This window comes from Trachymyrmex cornetzi, unplaced genomic scaffold, assembly GCF_001594075.2.
Source record: "Trachymyrmex cornetzi isolate Tcor2-1 unplaced genomic scaffold, Tcor1.1 scaffold1093, whole genome shotgun sequence".
NCBI classification, from domain to species: Eukaryota; Metazoa; Arthropoda; class Insecta; order Hymenoptera; family Formicidae; genus Trachymyrmex; species Trachymyrmex cornetzi.
Genome location: NW_017295646.1, coordinates 256,399 through 272,820, shown reverse-complemented (window position 1 = coordinate 272,820; position 16,422 = coordinate 256,399). Strand labels below are relative to the sequence as shown.

The following is a 16,422-nucleotide window of genomic DNA, read 5'->3' as shown; positions in this document are numbered from 1 at the left end:
CTACAGCTTCCTATGCCGAACGAGATGAACAATCGCCGTTATTGAACTCTCGTCACAGCGATAACGTATTTTATCTCGCTATATATAATTATAATAATGTATGTATATAAGATATTTTGTATCGACTATTTGCACGAGCGCGAGCATCGACAGACGGAATCGTTTACGGATTCGATTAATGGCCGATTGATCCGTGTCGACGGGATTTCACTCGATTTGATATCCTCTACAAGCTGGTTACAAAAATTCTTTCTTCCGCCGTGTCTCTTATTGATGTGTACGTTTGAGTCATCGCGCTCTTTCCTTTCTCGTCGATAGTTTCAATGGAGAGTTTTTCTCATAGAGCCAGTCACCCCCCTTCTCTTTCTCTCTCTCTCTCTCTCTCTCTCTCTCTCTCTCTCTCTCTCTCTCTCTCTCTCTCTCTCTCTCTCTCTCTCTCTCTGTCTCTGTCTTACGTCGCACGCGAGTCTGCGAGCTTGAACGGCAAGATCGATTGGCGACGCTGGCGTGTAACTAATAGAGCGAGTCGCGCAATTCTATACGCGGCTCTTGTAACAAAGATACTCTTACGGTTTATCGAGACGTTATTTTATCTACGTATATCACACTAGAATCCACGGTGTCTGCAGGCGCTTCTTCGTACGTCGGGACACACGCTGAGAGTTCCGCCCGCAGAACCCTGAAAAACAAAAATTTATACATAATTCATATTCGCTAATCATATTCATTATCGTTGAGTCACGATTCTTGTCTTGTCTTGATTAGATACCCTCTAAAGTAAGAGTCTGGACACTCAGAGTGCGTTCTACTTCCTAAGGAACACATCAAGTCAAGAGAAAGTCAAAATGATCTTTTGACATCATGAAAGTCGAAATGATTTTTTTATTACAAAAATTTGATTGTTTATTGATAAAATTATGCTTGAGTTTCCTATGATTATTTTGATAGCTCGACAAATTTTCAGATCCGTATCTAAATTTTTGAGATATTTCAATAGTCTTTCTTTCAATTCTTATATATTTCGCTTAGTGTTTCAATTTAATTGCTTAGCTAACACGTCGCTCTTACCTGTCATTGTTTGGCGGAATGATACCTAGCTAGCTTCATTTGCAGCGGATTAGATATCTTCATATGAAAGGCGATGTCGTCCAAGGAAGCGTCGCGGACGTCCAATCCACCAATCGCTACAAGCTGATCACCTTTGCAGATCTTACCGGTTTCGATAGCCTGACCGCCCGCTGTCTGTAGAAGTAGAAGTCGATAGAATGCGATCAGCGTAAATTATGAAACATAGATATTGTATATCAAGATAGAATTGGAGAACCGGACTTACTAGCTCCTTCACGTAGACCCCCTTGTTGCTCCAGAACGCGGCGAAACAGAGACCAGCTCCTTTACCGCTCTTTTTCTGTATCTCGACCTCGTATTCCTCGGCTGGTTTCTCATGACGCAACACCGTCATCGTGATCTGTAAACGACCAACGAAATCGAGTCACGCTCGCTCAATCAATCGAACGAGGATATATAATTTACCAATATTGCTCATATAAATTATATTATTTATACACTTGGAAAATTTGTATTAAATTTAACACAAGATGAATAGATTAGATGATAATAAAAAATATTAGGTAAAAAAATACAAAAATATAACACTGACACAATTTGTAAGCATATTTCTTCAATAAAATTAACATCTACAATATATTAAATTAACAGATATTTTATTCATTCTTCTTAAAATTTTCGTTTTAAAATACATAATTTTTATGTTATTTTTTCACTTACTCATAAATTGTGTCATTTTGACACTAAAGAAATGTTGAATATGAATTTAATATAAAATATTGGAATAATATAATAATATTGTGTTAAATCAATACTTGGACATGTTAAAAATCCAATATAAAATTTTAACAAAATTGGATGGACAATTTCAACATAAATACAAAATGTCGTTTGCTGTGTATAAATTATGTCTCAAAAGAACTGTCCTATATCTTCTTTTCGTTCATTAAAATGAGTGTGATTATTTAACAGAGTATAATGCTACGTACAGTCCCAGGAGCTTGCTTCAGGACTGTCTCGCGAGCTTTGTCGTACTCTATTTCCATGAAGCTTTCATTGCCTATGCTGAGAATCTGATCGCCTAGTTGTAACCGGCCGTCCTTCCCAGCCGCGCCTTCAGGAGATACGTCCAGAACGAACACCCCGTTCTAGAAGAATTGTTATCTCTCAAGAGTGCAAATATTAACATCGATAATTGTTTAATAATTACTAAATTGTTATTAATATTTTTAAAATTAGTATATCTATATTTAACTTATGATATTTGTTACTTATTGCGTTCTACATTTTAATAGAACGTCTCACGATTTAAAAAATAAAAAAAATTTTGAAAAGTATCACGCGAATAAGTTAAATATTCAATTTGTATGTTGAAAATTATTAAATACTCACACAAGGAGTGTTAGAACCGCCAGCGATATAGAAACCTATACCTTGGTTCTTCTCCTTCTGAAACTCTATCGTCGCTTCTTTGCCGACTTGGATCTTGCAAGTCTTGGGATCCTGCCGAACCTTCTTCTCTTCAGGTTCTACTGGTTCCTTGCCGGTCGCTAACATTACAATAGCGGGGAATTAAACATTAAATAGAAAATCATATATAGTTTCAAGAACGAAATGTATGCGTGTGTTATTACGAGATTTTTCGTAAATAAAATATATGGCCAAAACATATATGGAAAAAACGGTTTTGCTGAAATATCTAATAATTTAACTAGATACAGATCTGAAAACAATATTGTTGAATCGTCAAAATAACGTAAAACGTTTGAACGTTGATAATAATGCTAAAAAGTTTTAACACTGTAGCAACCAATTTATAAGCGTCCTATATAATTATTTTTATGGTTCAACAAAATTAGATATTTTCAGATCTGTTTCTAGTTAAATTTTTAGGCACTTTCTCAAAATCTTTTTTTTTTCGTATAAAGACGCTAATCACATTATTAAACTCACCCGAAACTGTGCCACTCTTTTGCGGGGTCTTCTGTGCAACCGAAGTTAACAAATCATCCTTAAGTTCTTTAGTCTTCTGTTTCTCCTTCTGTTCTTTATTCTCGTTAGGATTGCAAACTACTAGCTTAACGACACCTTCCGCTTTCTTCAATAATTCCGTCGCCTAAAAAAATTAGAACCAAGTAGAATATAAACTGCCTAAATGTATATATATATATATAACACCTAAATTGGTAAAATAAATCTTTATTTAAAGAAAGGAACGTGAAAAATACGAACCTCATCGTACGTGCGGCCTAATAAGCTGTCCAGATTAACCGCCAAGATCATGTCCCCTACTTGCAATCCAGCCTGAAATATCGGTCGCGTTATAAAGTACACGAGTTTCGCTTAAAATAGGTCTCTCAAGATCGTAAGTACGAACGAAAATTACCTGTTCCGCCGCACTGCCTTCTTGAATGTCGGACACGAAAATGCCTTGTCCTACGGCTAGATGTTTCCCTTCGATGATCATTATGCCGAGGCCGTACTGACTCTACGAATTGATCGACAATTAATTTTAGAAAGTAAGATTGTATAAAATATTGACTGGCTGACTAATTTTGTATAATTATAGTCACTTGCCTTCTTCACTCGCACGTCACGAACTCCTTTGTACTTCTTGAAATCTATATAAACCTGTAACACGTGAAATGTCGTCTAGTGTTCCACGGCAATATGATACAGCAGCTATCAAATACTCCAAAGTATAGAATTATATAATTTTATCTTGTAAAAAATGTTCAAATAAATTCACCGCATCTTTGATATCTTTTTCTTATCACATGATCTACTGGACATTCTGTATAATTTAAAAATAATTTTTACATCGATGCTCAACAGATTTGAATGTTTAAATTTGTCCTTTTTCAGATGATAAATAAACTGTCCTTTATATATTAATAAGTAATTCAGCTGTTTTATTTCAAAATATTCACAAAATATTCATTAAAATTTGTCATCATTCGTTTATATGTTCATTAAAATAATTATACAGCACTTTTTTCCTTGCAGTCGCTGTTAATTGCAACAAGTCAAGTATATTATTATGATGGAACAATCAATTGCTTTTCATTGATTATTTTACGAGTACTACAACCGGTACGATAAAGATAAAAAAAAAGGTGGACGCCACGAATTGACTTACGTCATCCAAGGTTGGTGGAAATTGGACTATCGGCTTTACGGCGATGTCGTCGACAGCCTTCGATCGTCTGCAACCGGGACAGGCGAAATCCGTTTATAGTTTTAATGAATTTTGTTATACATGTCGTCTCTACGTCATGTTACGTCATGCATCGCGGAAAAAGCTCTGAGTATCTCACCGATAGACGATGATTTTGAAGAGAGTACCGGCCATGCCTTTGATAAGAGCGGAAGCGTTCAGATGACAGCGTCCTTGCAATACGTAGCCGTTTACCTAAGTGGAACAGAAAATATTTTATCTATTTTTAGTATTTACCATATTACGTAGAATGAAACGCATAACAAAACGCGACTTGTAAAACGCCAGCTAAGAAACAAATGTAATATTCTTTTTATTGTTAGTAGGTGCCCTATAAAGATAAAAATAATTTTAATAAAAATAAAATAGAGGCTTGAGTGTGTGCATTTGGACATGACTTAATTTTTTCTGATCCTTTCTTTGACTCACGGTTAACTTTCAAATTATTATATAATTTTTTAAAATTACATATATACTTACTTAAAATTCTAAATATTTTAATTATATTCTAAAATTCTCTCTTATCAATGTAAAATTTGAAGGCTTATAAGGTTTTTTCCCTAATGAAAATTTTTCTCTGAATTTTTCATATAATTTTTCAAAAATTTCATGTAAATTTCATAGTTCTTCAGAATTTCTGAATAATTTTATAATTCTTGAGAAAATTTCTCAGATTTTGCATACAAATTGGAACACTTTTCAAAAGTATCGAAAACATCTACATTTTTCTAGAATTTTTTATACATAAATTCTAAAATATACTCTAACATTTCTCATTCTATAGTTCCTAATAAAATCTTATAAGATCTAAAAAAAAGTTTAAGACATCTTTTCAGAAATTATATAAAATGAGAAATATTAGAATATTTTGGAATTTACATTTACGAAATAATTATTTTAAGAAAAGACGTACATTTTATCAGTATTTCAAAAAATCGTTTCAATTCGTATATAAAAATTTTGATAAAACTTTTCACTAGAGTTTATCTTTATTATATTATCTGCAATAGAACTATGTTGCGTCCCAGCTTATATATATATATAGTAAATATACGTTCCAGACAAAAGCATCGGTGTTGTGTTATTTTCTCGAGAAAACCCGCAACGTGACGTCGCATCGGGTGAGTTAAACGGATTATAGACGGCGCGTGAAACGAAGGTTAAACAACCCGACGAGGTAGCAGTCGAGGGGAACCATGGTCGTAAATGGCACATCGTAAAAACGGGGGAGGGCGGAGGAAAAGTGAAATATCTACCTCTAATATCTCGTCACCGATAAGAAGCCCGCCATTTTTGTGAGCTGCACCCTTTGGGTTGAGGCCGCAGATGAACACTGCCATTCGGTTTCTGTCCTTATGTCCTGCTAGAGAAATTCCCAAACCCCGCCGATCCTTTTCAAGGGTGACCATCAATACCCTGTGCCCAAGATTCTGGTACCTCTTCTGAACCTTCTCTGCAAAATTAAAAAGACATTTTCGTGTCTGGTGGGGATCGATCGGCCGCGACGTTAACCAACGAGTATCATTCGAAGCGCACACATTGGATTTTACGTATTTTAGAGCGATTTTAGAGCGACATAATCTAGTTATCTTTCATATCGATCATGCGGATTGATTGATTGATCGGAGAAGACACATAATAAAATTTATTATTAATAGAATTTCACTGTTATCAACCACCGAACGTGACGGAGTGATCACACAGAATGAATATCGACCTCTTCAGTGACGTAAATAGTATATAAATATCAATTTCCAATTGTTTCTGAATCGCGGTTTATATTTAGTACAGAATCGTCGTATGTTATAGTATAAACTCACTGGTCGTGTAACCGAACTCGTCCTCTTCCTCCGGATCCGCTTCGATCTCCGACTTCGTGCGCTTCACGTTTCCGGCGCTTCTCCGCGAGATCTAGACAAGTGATTTTTACTACGTGTTATTATCGGCTGCTTTCCTTTTAGGAGACACAAACGTCATTTTATCCTTCTTGACATTCAATGAATAACAAAGATAGAACGACATTTAAAGTCGAGTGTTTCTTTTAAAAGGAAAGCAACTATATCGTAGCACAAGTAAGAATTAGAAGCATCAGCTTTTGCTCGGGTTACCTCGATGCCGCTCTTCGTGTAGACGTTTCCCTCCAACATACGTGTGTCCTCCTCGTCCTCCGAGCTCTCATCTGAAGAGTACTTGGGCTTTTGGGGAGGCTCCGTGACGGCAGTCGCCGCATGATCCTCTCGTTCTTCACTGACCTCACGAAGGATACCCTGATTCACGGGTGGCGACGGGGCTGTTTTCCGAATTGACTTCTTCATGGAGGATCTAAGAGATACAACGTGCACTCAGGAAAAATCACAGCACTCTGGCATTGACTTTTCATGTAACGCGGAACACTTGTGCACGAGATATAACCGATAAAGAAAAAAAAATGCGCATTTATCGTAATAAATATAGATCCATGTAATTATGATGGTTTATTAAATAGCTTAGATAACTGAAAGTAAAAGAGAGTTGAAAATAAAGTTTATAATTTCTCTATAATTATACCTTCGCGCACTGGAAGTCAAGCCATCCGAACTTTTCGAACTTTGCCTCTGGGAATCCCCGCGCAAAACGCCGTCCTCGAATCCTGGCTACGCAACAAATAAATTGACATTTTCAGAAGTGGGAGATTAAAATCTCTTCGAACGTCAATGAAATATTATTCTTCTCCAAACACACACACACACACACACACACACACACACACACACACACCAACTATCAGTAACATAACATCGATATTTCCTATTTACAACGTTACATATATAATGTGTTATATTACATTTATATTGTTGAATGCACTGAAAAAAATTTATTAAATCCTAATACATATTACTTTAAATAATACTAAGTAAACATTTATACTTATAGTAAATAAATAAATAAATATTTATTTAATAAAAAAATGATATTTAAGTTAAATTAATTAATTTGATTCCTGAACCAAATAAATATATGTTTACATTCAAAATAAATGAGGTTTATTGTACAAAGTACCTTCTAAGATGATGTGCTTGCCAATTGTAATTACGTAATCCGTTAAGAAGCTATTTACAATTAGCAATAAATATCAAAAAGTATAAATTATCTATGTAAAATAAATGTTGTTATAAAAAAAAAGAAATTGTCAATAGGTCAGGCTTAAAGCTCATATGAGCAGTAAATATAATTATTCTTACGATCGCGCAGCTTGCATTAATTTAATTAGGACAAAAATAAACTTTACCGCAAAAACTGCAGTCAGCGATTCAATTAAAGGAATTAATTAGCGCGGAACACCGAGTGTCCCAACGCGCATTTCTCCCGCGCCATTTTGCCAATTAATGCGGCAATTGTGTTTGTTCCTTACACAGAAAGCTGAGGGAAAACACGAATCGCGCACCGCAATTTTTTAATTGATCGTGATGATATATATGAATATATAAATTATTGCGGTCGATCCTATTCACGTATTCAATGACAAGATAATCATTTACCAAAGATTTCGTTGAAATTTCGATAATTCCATTTATCGCAAAACTTTTTGACGTTTGTCATATTCAGAAATAACATAACATTTAAAATTCAATCATAAAATGTTTATGAAATCTTTATAAAAAGGATAACCACAAATAATCTTGTTTAAGGATGTACCAGATACAGTGTCTATAAAAAGTAATTGAAATTGGATACTTTCCGTATAAAAACATTTTATATATGTATATACATAAAACAGTTCAGGTCGATATTTTTTTCAATAATACAATTTTATAGTTTAAACTATAGAAATCAAAGCCTTAAACGGTCTAGCTGGATCTTAATACTTGTATGATTCTTATGTGAATTTATATACTACGTGTGTAGTCCCCAGAAACGCGCGCCGAAATGATTTTTCGGTCTTGAAACGCTAACTCTATTAAACTACCGCAGTAATATCACGAATTGACTAGCAATTTAACAAATTTTTTATGCTTATTCGCATCTTCGAAACGATTTTAATAATGTTGAATGACATATTAAAATCTGTAAATAATTAATTCTTATTGCAAAAAAATATTACCTCGGCCGGGAGTCGAACCCGGATCTCTTGCATTCCGTGCGAGCGTCCTAAGCCTTTAGACTACCGAGGCCTAGTAATATTCTTCGCAATAACTGTGCGCGTGTTTCTGAGGACTACACACGTAGTATATAAATTCACATAAGAATCATATAAGCATTAAGATCCAGCTAGACCGTTTGAGACTTTGATTTCTATAGTTCGTGTTATGACATAAAAGGTCCTATAATATATTATATTGTTTATAGTTTAAATTAAAATTGTTTCATTTTGTCTTAATTATTTAAAAAATATATGTATCTACTACTTATTGAAATAATTTTGGATCCAGGTTCTAAATTACCGCCAAACTTTTTATATTACTTTCAAATATGATGTAGAAAAATCTGTAATTTTTCCATTTTGTTGAAAATTTAATTTTGTTTAATTTTATCAATGTGTAATACATTCTTAACATTCACATAAACACATAACGATAATCACTATTAATCAGCGTTTGTGAATTTTTGAGAATAAAAAGTCAAATCGAGAACAGGTTATATAAACTATGACGAAACCGACCTGTATTACTTCCGGCGTGATGGATCTCGCGGGCGAAACCGGCGGTGGTTTATGGCGAAAAGAGGTCGTTGGCGTTCCAGGACTGACACCGGAAGACGACGATGTATGAGTCTTGACGGTTTGCCTTCGGGTTTTGGAATCCCTTTCCTTCTGGACGGCGCCGCCGTGCTCCGGACTCTGCAACAATTCCGAGATTCTATCTTCCACTCTGAAATCTTGGAGTTGCACACAAGCCAGCTTAAGTTCATTCCAATGTAACATTATCCCCGGCAGCGTTCTCGAAGCTAACGTTGCTTATTGCGTCAGAATATAACACAGCATTAGTATTTAACACAAAATTATTAACACGTAAACATACAAGCATTTTTATAACTTATAAACTTGTTACGATAATACACAGTACTATATATTAATTCAGTTTTTTCCATCAAATTCAGACAAAGAAAATAATAATGAAATAACAATAATATTTAAAACTTACATTTAAAATATTGCAACGTTTTCAATTTGAATTGTAAAATAGAATACATACACACAGTTATGTGTACACACACACACACACACACACACACACACACACATACACACGGCAAAAAAGCTAAATACTTTAAGAAAAAAAAGGAAATAGAAGTAGACAGCGAGAGGAAAATATATAGTGCAGATGGTCTCGCGCGGAGTTGTTTGAAAGAGATCTACACTTATTTTAGTAACTAGAGATAAACTATGCAGACCGTCTAGATAAACCAGAATGAATTAGTACAACGGAAATATTTGCTGAGCATCTTGAATTGTTGCCAAAGTAACTGCAATTGAGCGAGTTTAATTCCGTAACGTGTAAAACAGAATAACGCTGGATTCCCGCGATGTCTTCTTTTCCTTTTCACGATCAAAGGAGAAAATCAATCATTTTGAAAAAATTACGACTTTTTTTCATAAATACATAAATAGATGTAAAATGATAAATAGTCAAAGAAACTACGCTGTTAGAACGCAATAGCGATTTTTCATAATAAATAATACAAACATCCGTGCGAAAACATTGACTATAAAAATTATTTATGTATCCCATGTGTATAACTTTATTTCCTTGTTGCTCGTTTTTTTCGCTTGCATTTTTCGAAATAATCAACTGGAATACGCGGACAGGATATACATATTTTACTGGCTGGATATATAACAGGAACGAAAAAGCACCCGCGTCTGTTTTCGACAATCTCGACAAATTCGATGTAAATTAAATTAAGCACGATGTAACAAATTTTTATCACAGATGCAACAGTATTACATCGTTTTTAGTAAAAGCGATATCCTCACTCGTGTTCGTAGTTTTTCTATAACAGTCCAAACAATTCGTACAACTCATTTTGCTGATTAACGTCCTCTTTGTTGTACGAGATGAATGTACGCGAATGAAGAACTCTCTTATGTACACACACAAGAATATTATAATTAAAGCTGAATATATACATATATAGTAACACACGTGGACCAATCGGTCAAAGAAAATCGGTCAGCCTTGACTCTCGCCAACGTGGATTATTAAATTCCCTATTTTTCTTCGCTTTCGATCAATCAGAATGACGGAATGCGACACTCGTTTGCTCGCTTCCGCAACTTCTTTTGATATTACTTGGAACAATCAATTCCATTCTTCCAACAGAGCTTTCCAATAGAGCCTTCCAGGAGTACGCTCGTAATCTACATCGTAAGTCAAAGTAAACCCGATTTACGATGCGATTTACAATAGTGTGTGTACACACGGTTTTCGCGAACGCGATGCTGCATCGCGCGATCTCACGAGGCGATGCGTTGACGAGAGTTAAGAGAGACTGGCGCGAGTGTTCATGATAGTAGATGACGTAGATCGTCGAATTCGGATGAGAAGTGCCTCGATCTGTGCCGGCTGTGCGTTTCCGTTGATAACGTACGACGAAAGTGACGCATTTGCGATTCCGAAAGAATCGGTGCATCGCGACGCTTCGTGACGACTGAGCCGAGTGACATCAGGTAAACCGCCTCCGACCAAGCGGTTTCGTGCACGAAACTGAAGTTCCCGCGAGCGAGGGCGAGAGAGGTCGGCGAACAGGGGATGGCGCCGTCCGTGTTCATAAGGGGAGAGAAGGGGAAGTGGGCTCGTCGATGGTCCATGGTGTCGATGATGGGCGCGCTCGGTTGCAACGAGGTGAACCACTCTTTCCGGCGAACCGCATCAACTCACCCCGACTTTCACTGGCCATCGGACGAATGCAACCCTTTTCTCTCGTCGTCCGTTCTTTATCGATGAACTTTCTGAACCGATGCACACGGTGCGATAAATTGATATGAAATAAATATACGTTTATTTCATTTCAACTTATTGCATCGTGCGTACCACTTTAGAAAGTTTATCGATAAAGAACAGATTGACATCGCTTATGTCTATCTTCCCTTTTGCGTAAAAAAAAAAGTACGCGTTCAGTTGAGAAAAATCGGTAGTACAATTAGAATCATAAAAACCTGTTGTCTAATATTATTGTGTTATACGTGATTTTTTAAATTTTTTCAATGACAATAGTTCCTAAAATTCCATTTTCAATTTTGAAGGAAAACAGCGTAGAATTTAAGGATCAGATGTATGTAGTTTTTACAAAAAATGAATTGGAAATTTATATTTTTCGTATATATAATATATATATATAAAAATGAATATTATATGCATATGAAATAAGGTCAATATTTATATTTCACAATATACAGTTTTACAGGTTAAATGTAAATATTACTTTTTAAAAATATGTCTACTTCTTGTTGAAATAATTTTTTATTCGAGTTCTAAATCACCGCCAAACTTTTTATATTTTTTTCAAATACAATATAAAAAAATCTGTAATATTTTCATTTCATCAATTTTTGTATATTCCGTTAAAAAATACGTGCAATACATCCTTAAATATAGTGCTATCAATAATATATATTTTATATACAGCTTAAGTGTAATGGAACTTGCGTCTTTTGACGTAGTCATTGGATCACGGATATTATCTAAATGCGTCCTTATAATACCAGCTTCTCATCCCTCGTCTCCCGTGTTTGTCCTGATTTTACATATCTCCATTGTGTGCCCCCCTCTCTCTCTCTCTCTCCTCCTCTTCACTTCCCCTCATCGTAGAGATTTATTGGAAAGATCGACCGGGTGTATCATACGCGTACAAGGGCTGTTCGTCAATAATGGTTCTCATGTTCTAGCTCTTTCTTCCTCCACTTATCTCTCTTGTGCTTTGCCTTGTCCTCTCTCCATTCTTTAGCGCCTTTACCGCTCCTTCTCTTCCTCTCGTTTTCTCTCTCCATTCACCAATTCATTCACGATCGCGTACATGTATCTCGATATCGCTATTCTCTCCGCATCGGCGGTTTCGACAGAATTGAGCACACGGCCGATTGAAATTTCGGGGAAAGTCAATGTCGTTTTCAGAGACTGCCAATCGCGGACTGTGCATTTCGCCAACCCTCCGTGGTTGCAGCAAACAGGTGTTATTGTGGGACCTGACACTTACGTTGAAGTGGCACTTAACAATGTACAAACCAGGTAACGAACTTGTCTTTCTCCCGTGTTCGTTTCAAGCTAATTTCGAGGCATCAAAAAATAGTCCGTGCTCTTCGGTGAAGCCAAAAATAACACGACGGTTGTCGATGATCACGATTGCATGAAGGAAGTTATATTAGGCCCCGGTAGTTCGCTATTGAATAACGTCAATACATGTCGATGCTCGGTGTTAATTTTTAGCCGTCGGATAGCGCTGGACGCGAAGGCCATGTCATAGTCGTGACAGATTGTTATATAAATTTTTTTCATCGATATTACGAGCTGGTTCGAGGTACTGCATCGCTATTGTAATGACTAAAGTCCGGTTCTTCTTTATTCTGGTTAATTGATGGTTTTCTAACTTAATATGGTAATGTAAAAACTGTGATTTTTCAGCTGTAATTAATTACTAAGCTAATGATGTTGTACACCGAAAAAAAAATACAACATTTTTATAAATATTTGTTTGAATAGTTTTAATTAAGCAAATATTTATTAGACGTAAACATATTCATTTGATGCAAAAATCATTAATTTGATTCAACTATTACTTTTTTATTGAGTAAACATTTATTTCCTGTAAGTAAATGTACTACTATTCAAAGAAATATATATTAAAATTTATTAAATTTTTTTCAGTGTAATATAGTAACTTTAAAAATTATTCGTTACAAAATCATCGAGTTCAGTGATTAACCACATAAATAGAAAAATACAATTTTTAAAAATATATAAAATGAGGCTCGAAAGAATCTATCAGTCAAAAATAATAAAAAAGCCCGTCAGAGCCTACATCAGCTATTCGGATGCACAGAAAACACTTTATTTTTATGTGAATATAACAAATCGAATCAAATATACGTTTTGACCCTTAAATTTGGGCTTTTATCAATATAACATATTAACCTAATTACATATAGTTAACGCAATTTTCAAAATCCCGACAATTTAGTTCGATTTTCTTTATCCAAATGCCAAATTAGATAAAATAAAACCAGAGTCAAGTACATTTTGCATCAAAAGTAGGATCACATCGCTCATCGAGAGAGAGAGAGAGAGAGAGAGAGAGAGAGAGAGAATTGTCAGATTTAACGTTATCTCTATAACTGTCGACACCACAAGACCTTTACGTCGAGTCGCTTACATTAAATCTGACAATTTGATGAGCGATGTGATTCTACGTTTGACGCAAAAAAAATGTACTTGACTCCGGTTTCATTTTATCTAATTTGGCATTTGGATAAAGAAGAACGAGCTAAATTGTCGGGAGTCGTAATTTTGGAAATTGCGTTAACTATGTAATTAGGTTATATTGATAAGGGCCCAAATTTAAGGGTCGAAACGTATATTTGAATCGATTTGTTATATTCACATGAAAACAAAGTGTTTTCTATGCATCCGAACAGCTGATGTAGGCTCTGACGGGCTTTTTTATTATTTTTGACTGATACAATTTTTACATTATCATCAGGTTAAGCTTAATCACAAATTAATCAGCAAATGAAAGACAGGATCACGCAAACATTGGCACGTGCGAGCATGGAGAAGCGCGTTAACAATCAAATGTTAAATTTATATTATCGTGTAACATCAAACATGCACATCCGCGATCTTAGGATACCAATGCAAGAAAGGCGAGAGAGCTCGACCCGGCGTATCTGTTTGAAATCGTAAAAATTCGCGATCGCCGGATAAGATTTGCGATGGCGCGGTAGTATAATAAAAGTCGCCGAGCGGTGGAATTGTTTTTGCTCCGCGAAGTTTCTCGGGGTCTGTTCCGTGTATCACCGCATATCGCTGTTTATTGCTGCATATCTCCGTATTTTGCAAGTACCGCGACACAGTATCCCGAATCCAGCGTGTTTCCCGCATCCAATTTCGTGTAATGTGTCTATCGGCGACACTTTGGAGGCAGACGACGTTAAACGGCGAAGCGCCTAGGGCCGCTGCCATTCAACGACATTACGGAGTTCAATTTCGCCCTGCGTGGGGCGTCTGATGACGGCGGTAACGTCCGGTTAGCGGAATCGATCGTTCGGGTACGGGTTAATTGCGAGGTGAAACTTTCGTGCTTTGTAAATCGAGTCAGCTCAGCAGTGCGCGGATTTATAATGGCAACCTCGTCGAAGGTCGTAGCAAAATCTGGCTTTCCGTTTGCCCGTAAATTGTCATTAAATGCACAAGCGGAATAATCCTTAGATTACATTGTGAAATGTCAGAAGTACGAACCGTTAGAGACGGAAAGATAGAAATTGGATTATAAAAGTTTATTTAAATTTGATATCTCAGGTTTTGTTCATGATTGTGTACCAAGAAAAAAACTTCGGCGCGCGATTTCTAGAAGTAGATATGTATATAAGTTCACGCAGAAATATTTAAGTATACCCCAAGGAATATATAAAAGTCAACAAAAAATTCGAGATGATTTTATTTTGATTCTTGATGTCGATAAAAAGTCAACTTTTGTAACAATCATTATTTTGACATTAAAATAAAGTTATTTTAATTTTCTGTTGATTTGGTGTATTCCTTGGATATAAGATCTGTTTTAATCGAAAAATAGAATTTTTCATATTTAATTAAATTTAAATTTGTATAACTGAAAAAATTAATAGCAAGAGAACATTTAATTAAGAGGACATTAACAACATATTACAGATATTCTCAAATAATTTGATTACCGAATATATTAAAGACAACTCGACAAGTTATCTCCATCGCCTATTAATTAATATCATGTCTTAATAAGCTTTGACTGAAAATACCTACTTGGCACACACCAGCCGTATTTTAAATTACTCTCCCGCAAAGATTACTTAACGTAAAAGAAAAAGTACATCGTGAAAAGTTGCAGACTATAAAACGACATGTAACGTAAACGTTACGCGAGCTACTGGAGCAATGTCGTAAATTTCAGTGGCTGTAAAGGGTTTAGCTGCACATCGTGAATTTATTTCCCTCAGGAATGTGGAGTCTTTTTCATGAGCAGGAATAAGGCTTACTTCCAATATAACAGACCTGCAGGCAAGCAGCGCTTTTAAAAAAAAATATTTATATTCACTGGCCATGATTAATCTGTCTTTTTATAAAAATGAAAGAAGCATGAAAGAACAAAGTTAATAAAAAAAGTTAGTATTCTCCCAGATCGTCAGATTCACATCTCGTCATTATAATATATTTCGCATAATTTTCCAACGAAAAAGTGGAAGACATCGATGGAAAAATAAAAGACCTCTTCGAGCGATAAGAGGAGGAGCGTTCAAGAAACTTTTGTAACAACGTTAAAGCCAGCTGACAAACTCAAGCTCGAGGAAACGGGCAAAGTGGAAACATCGATATTCCGGATCGTGATCAAGAGCTTACCAAATTCACCAAGGACTGGACGAGAAGGCTGACAGGATTTCCGGCAGCTTGTATAACTTCCACCGCACGCTCATGTGTACTATGCCGCAGGTCGACGCCGTCCACCTCAATTATTCTATCTCCAATCTGAAAGCACGCGCGTAAGAGCGAATTAAGTCCAGACATGGTCGAGATAGGTCGCGGCAATTGTATTAAATTTTCACACATTCATGAATGCTGTTTAAATCAAAACGCTCGCGAATTGAGAACGAAAGAAACACGGTGAATGCAGTGATAGCATTAAGATCGTAAAATTAAATTTATTTTTACGAAACAAAAATTACAGAGCAAAGCGCGCTGAGCGTCTACACGTTTAAATTAAAACATGTTTGCGTTTGCACAAATGTAAACTTTGGCTGTGATAAAATCTTTATTGAGGCAAAAATCGCGTAGTTCTCTTCTTCCAGCTTTATTAAAGTTTTTATGTTTTTGCAAGTTCCTGGAGATGCAGGAACTGGATGGAGAAATACAATTTCCGCGGTCGATGGTAAAGGGAACCGTTTCAAGAAAACTGTATTACCTTGAGACCGCCGG

The 16,422-nt window shown here is 35.8% G+C and overlaps 1 protein-coding gene across 1 annotated transcript in view; it reads right to left on the bottom strand.

Moving 5' to 3' along the window:
- Nucleotides 1-391: 391 nt before the first annotated feature.
- LOC108761338 (uncharacterized) overlaps nt 392-16,422 on the bottom strand; it is a 117,659-nt gene continuing 101,628 nt past the window's right edge. The window contains exons 22-39 of the mRNA XM_018507809.1: nt 16,409-16,420; nt 15,850-15,975; nt 8,925-9,101; nt 6,833-6,918; nt 6,394-6,607; nt 6,106-6,196; nt 5,542-5,738; nt 4,386-4,480; nt 4,208-4,274; nt 3,646-3,699; nt 3,455-3,556; nt 3,301-3,372; nt 3,022-3,184; nt 2,461-2,618; nt 2,058-2,216; nt 1,334-1,468; nt 1,069-1,242; nt 392-679 (exon numbers count right to left, since the gene is read on the bottom strand). Coding sequence (XP_018363311.1) covers nt 1,072-1,242; nt 1,334-1,468; nt 2,058-2,216; nt 2,461-2,618; nt 3,022-3,184; nt 3,301-3,372; nt 3,455-3,556; nt 3,646-3,699; nt 4,208-4,274; nt 4,386-4,480; nt 5,542-5,738; nt 6,106-6,196; nt 6,394-6,607; nt 6,833-6,918; nt 8,925-9,101; nt 15,850-15,975; nt 16,409-16,420 — 2,079 coding nt within the window. The 3' untranslated portion in view covers nt 392-679; nt 1,069-1,071. The remainder of the gene's footprint in view (nt 680-1,068; nt 1,243-1,333; nt 1,469-2,057; nt 2,217-2,460; nt 2,619-3,021; nt 3,185-3,300; nt 3,373-3,454; nt 3,557-3,645; nt 3,700-4,207; nt 4,275-4,385; nt 4,481-5,541; nt 5,739-6,105; nt 6,197-6,393; nt 6,608-6,832; nt 6,919-8,924; nt 9,102-15,849; nt 15,976-16,408; nt 16,421-16,422) is intronic.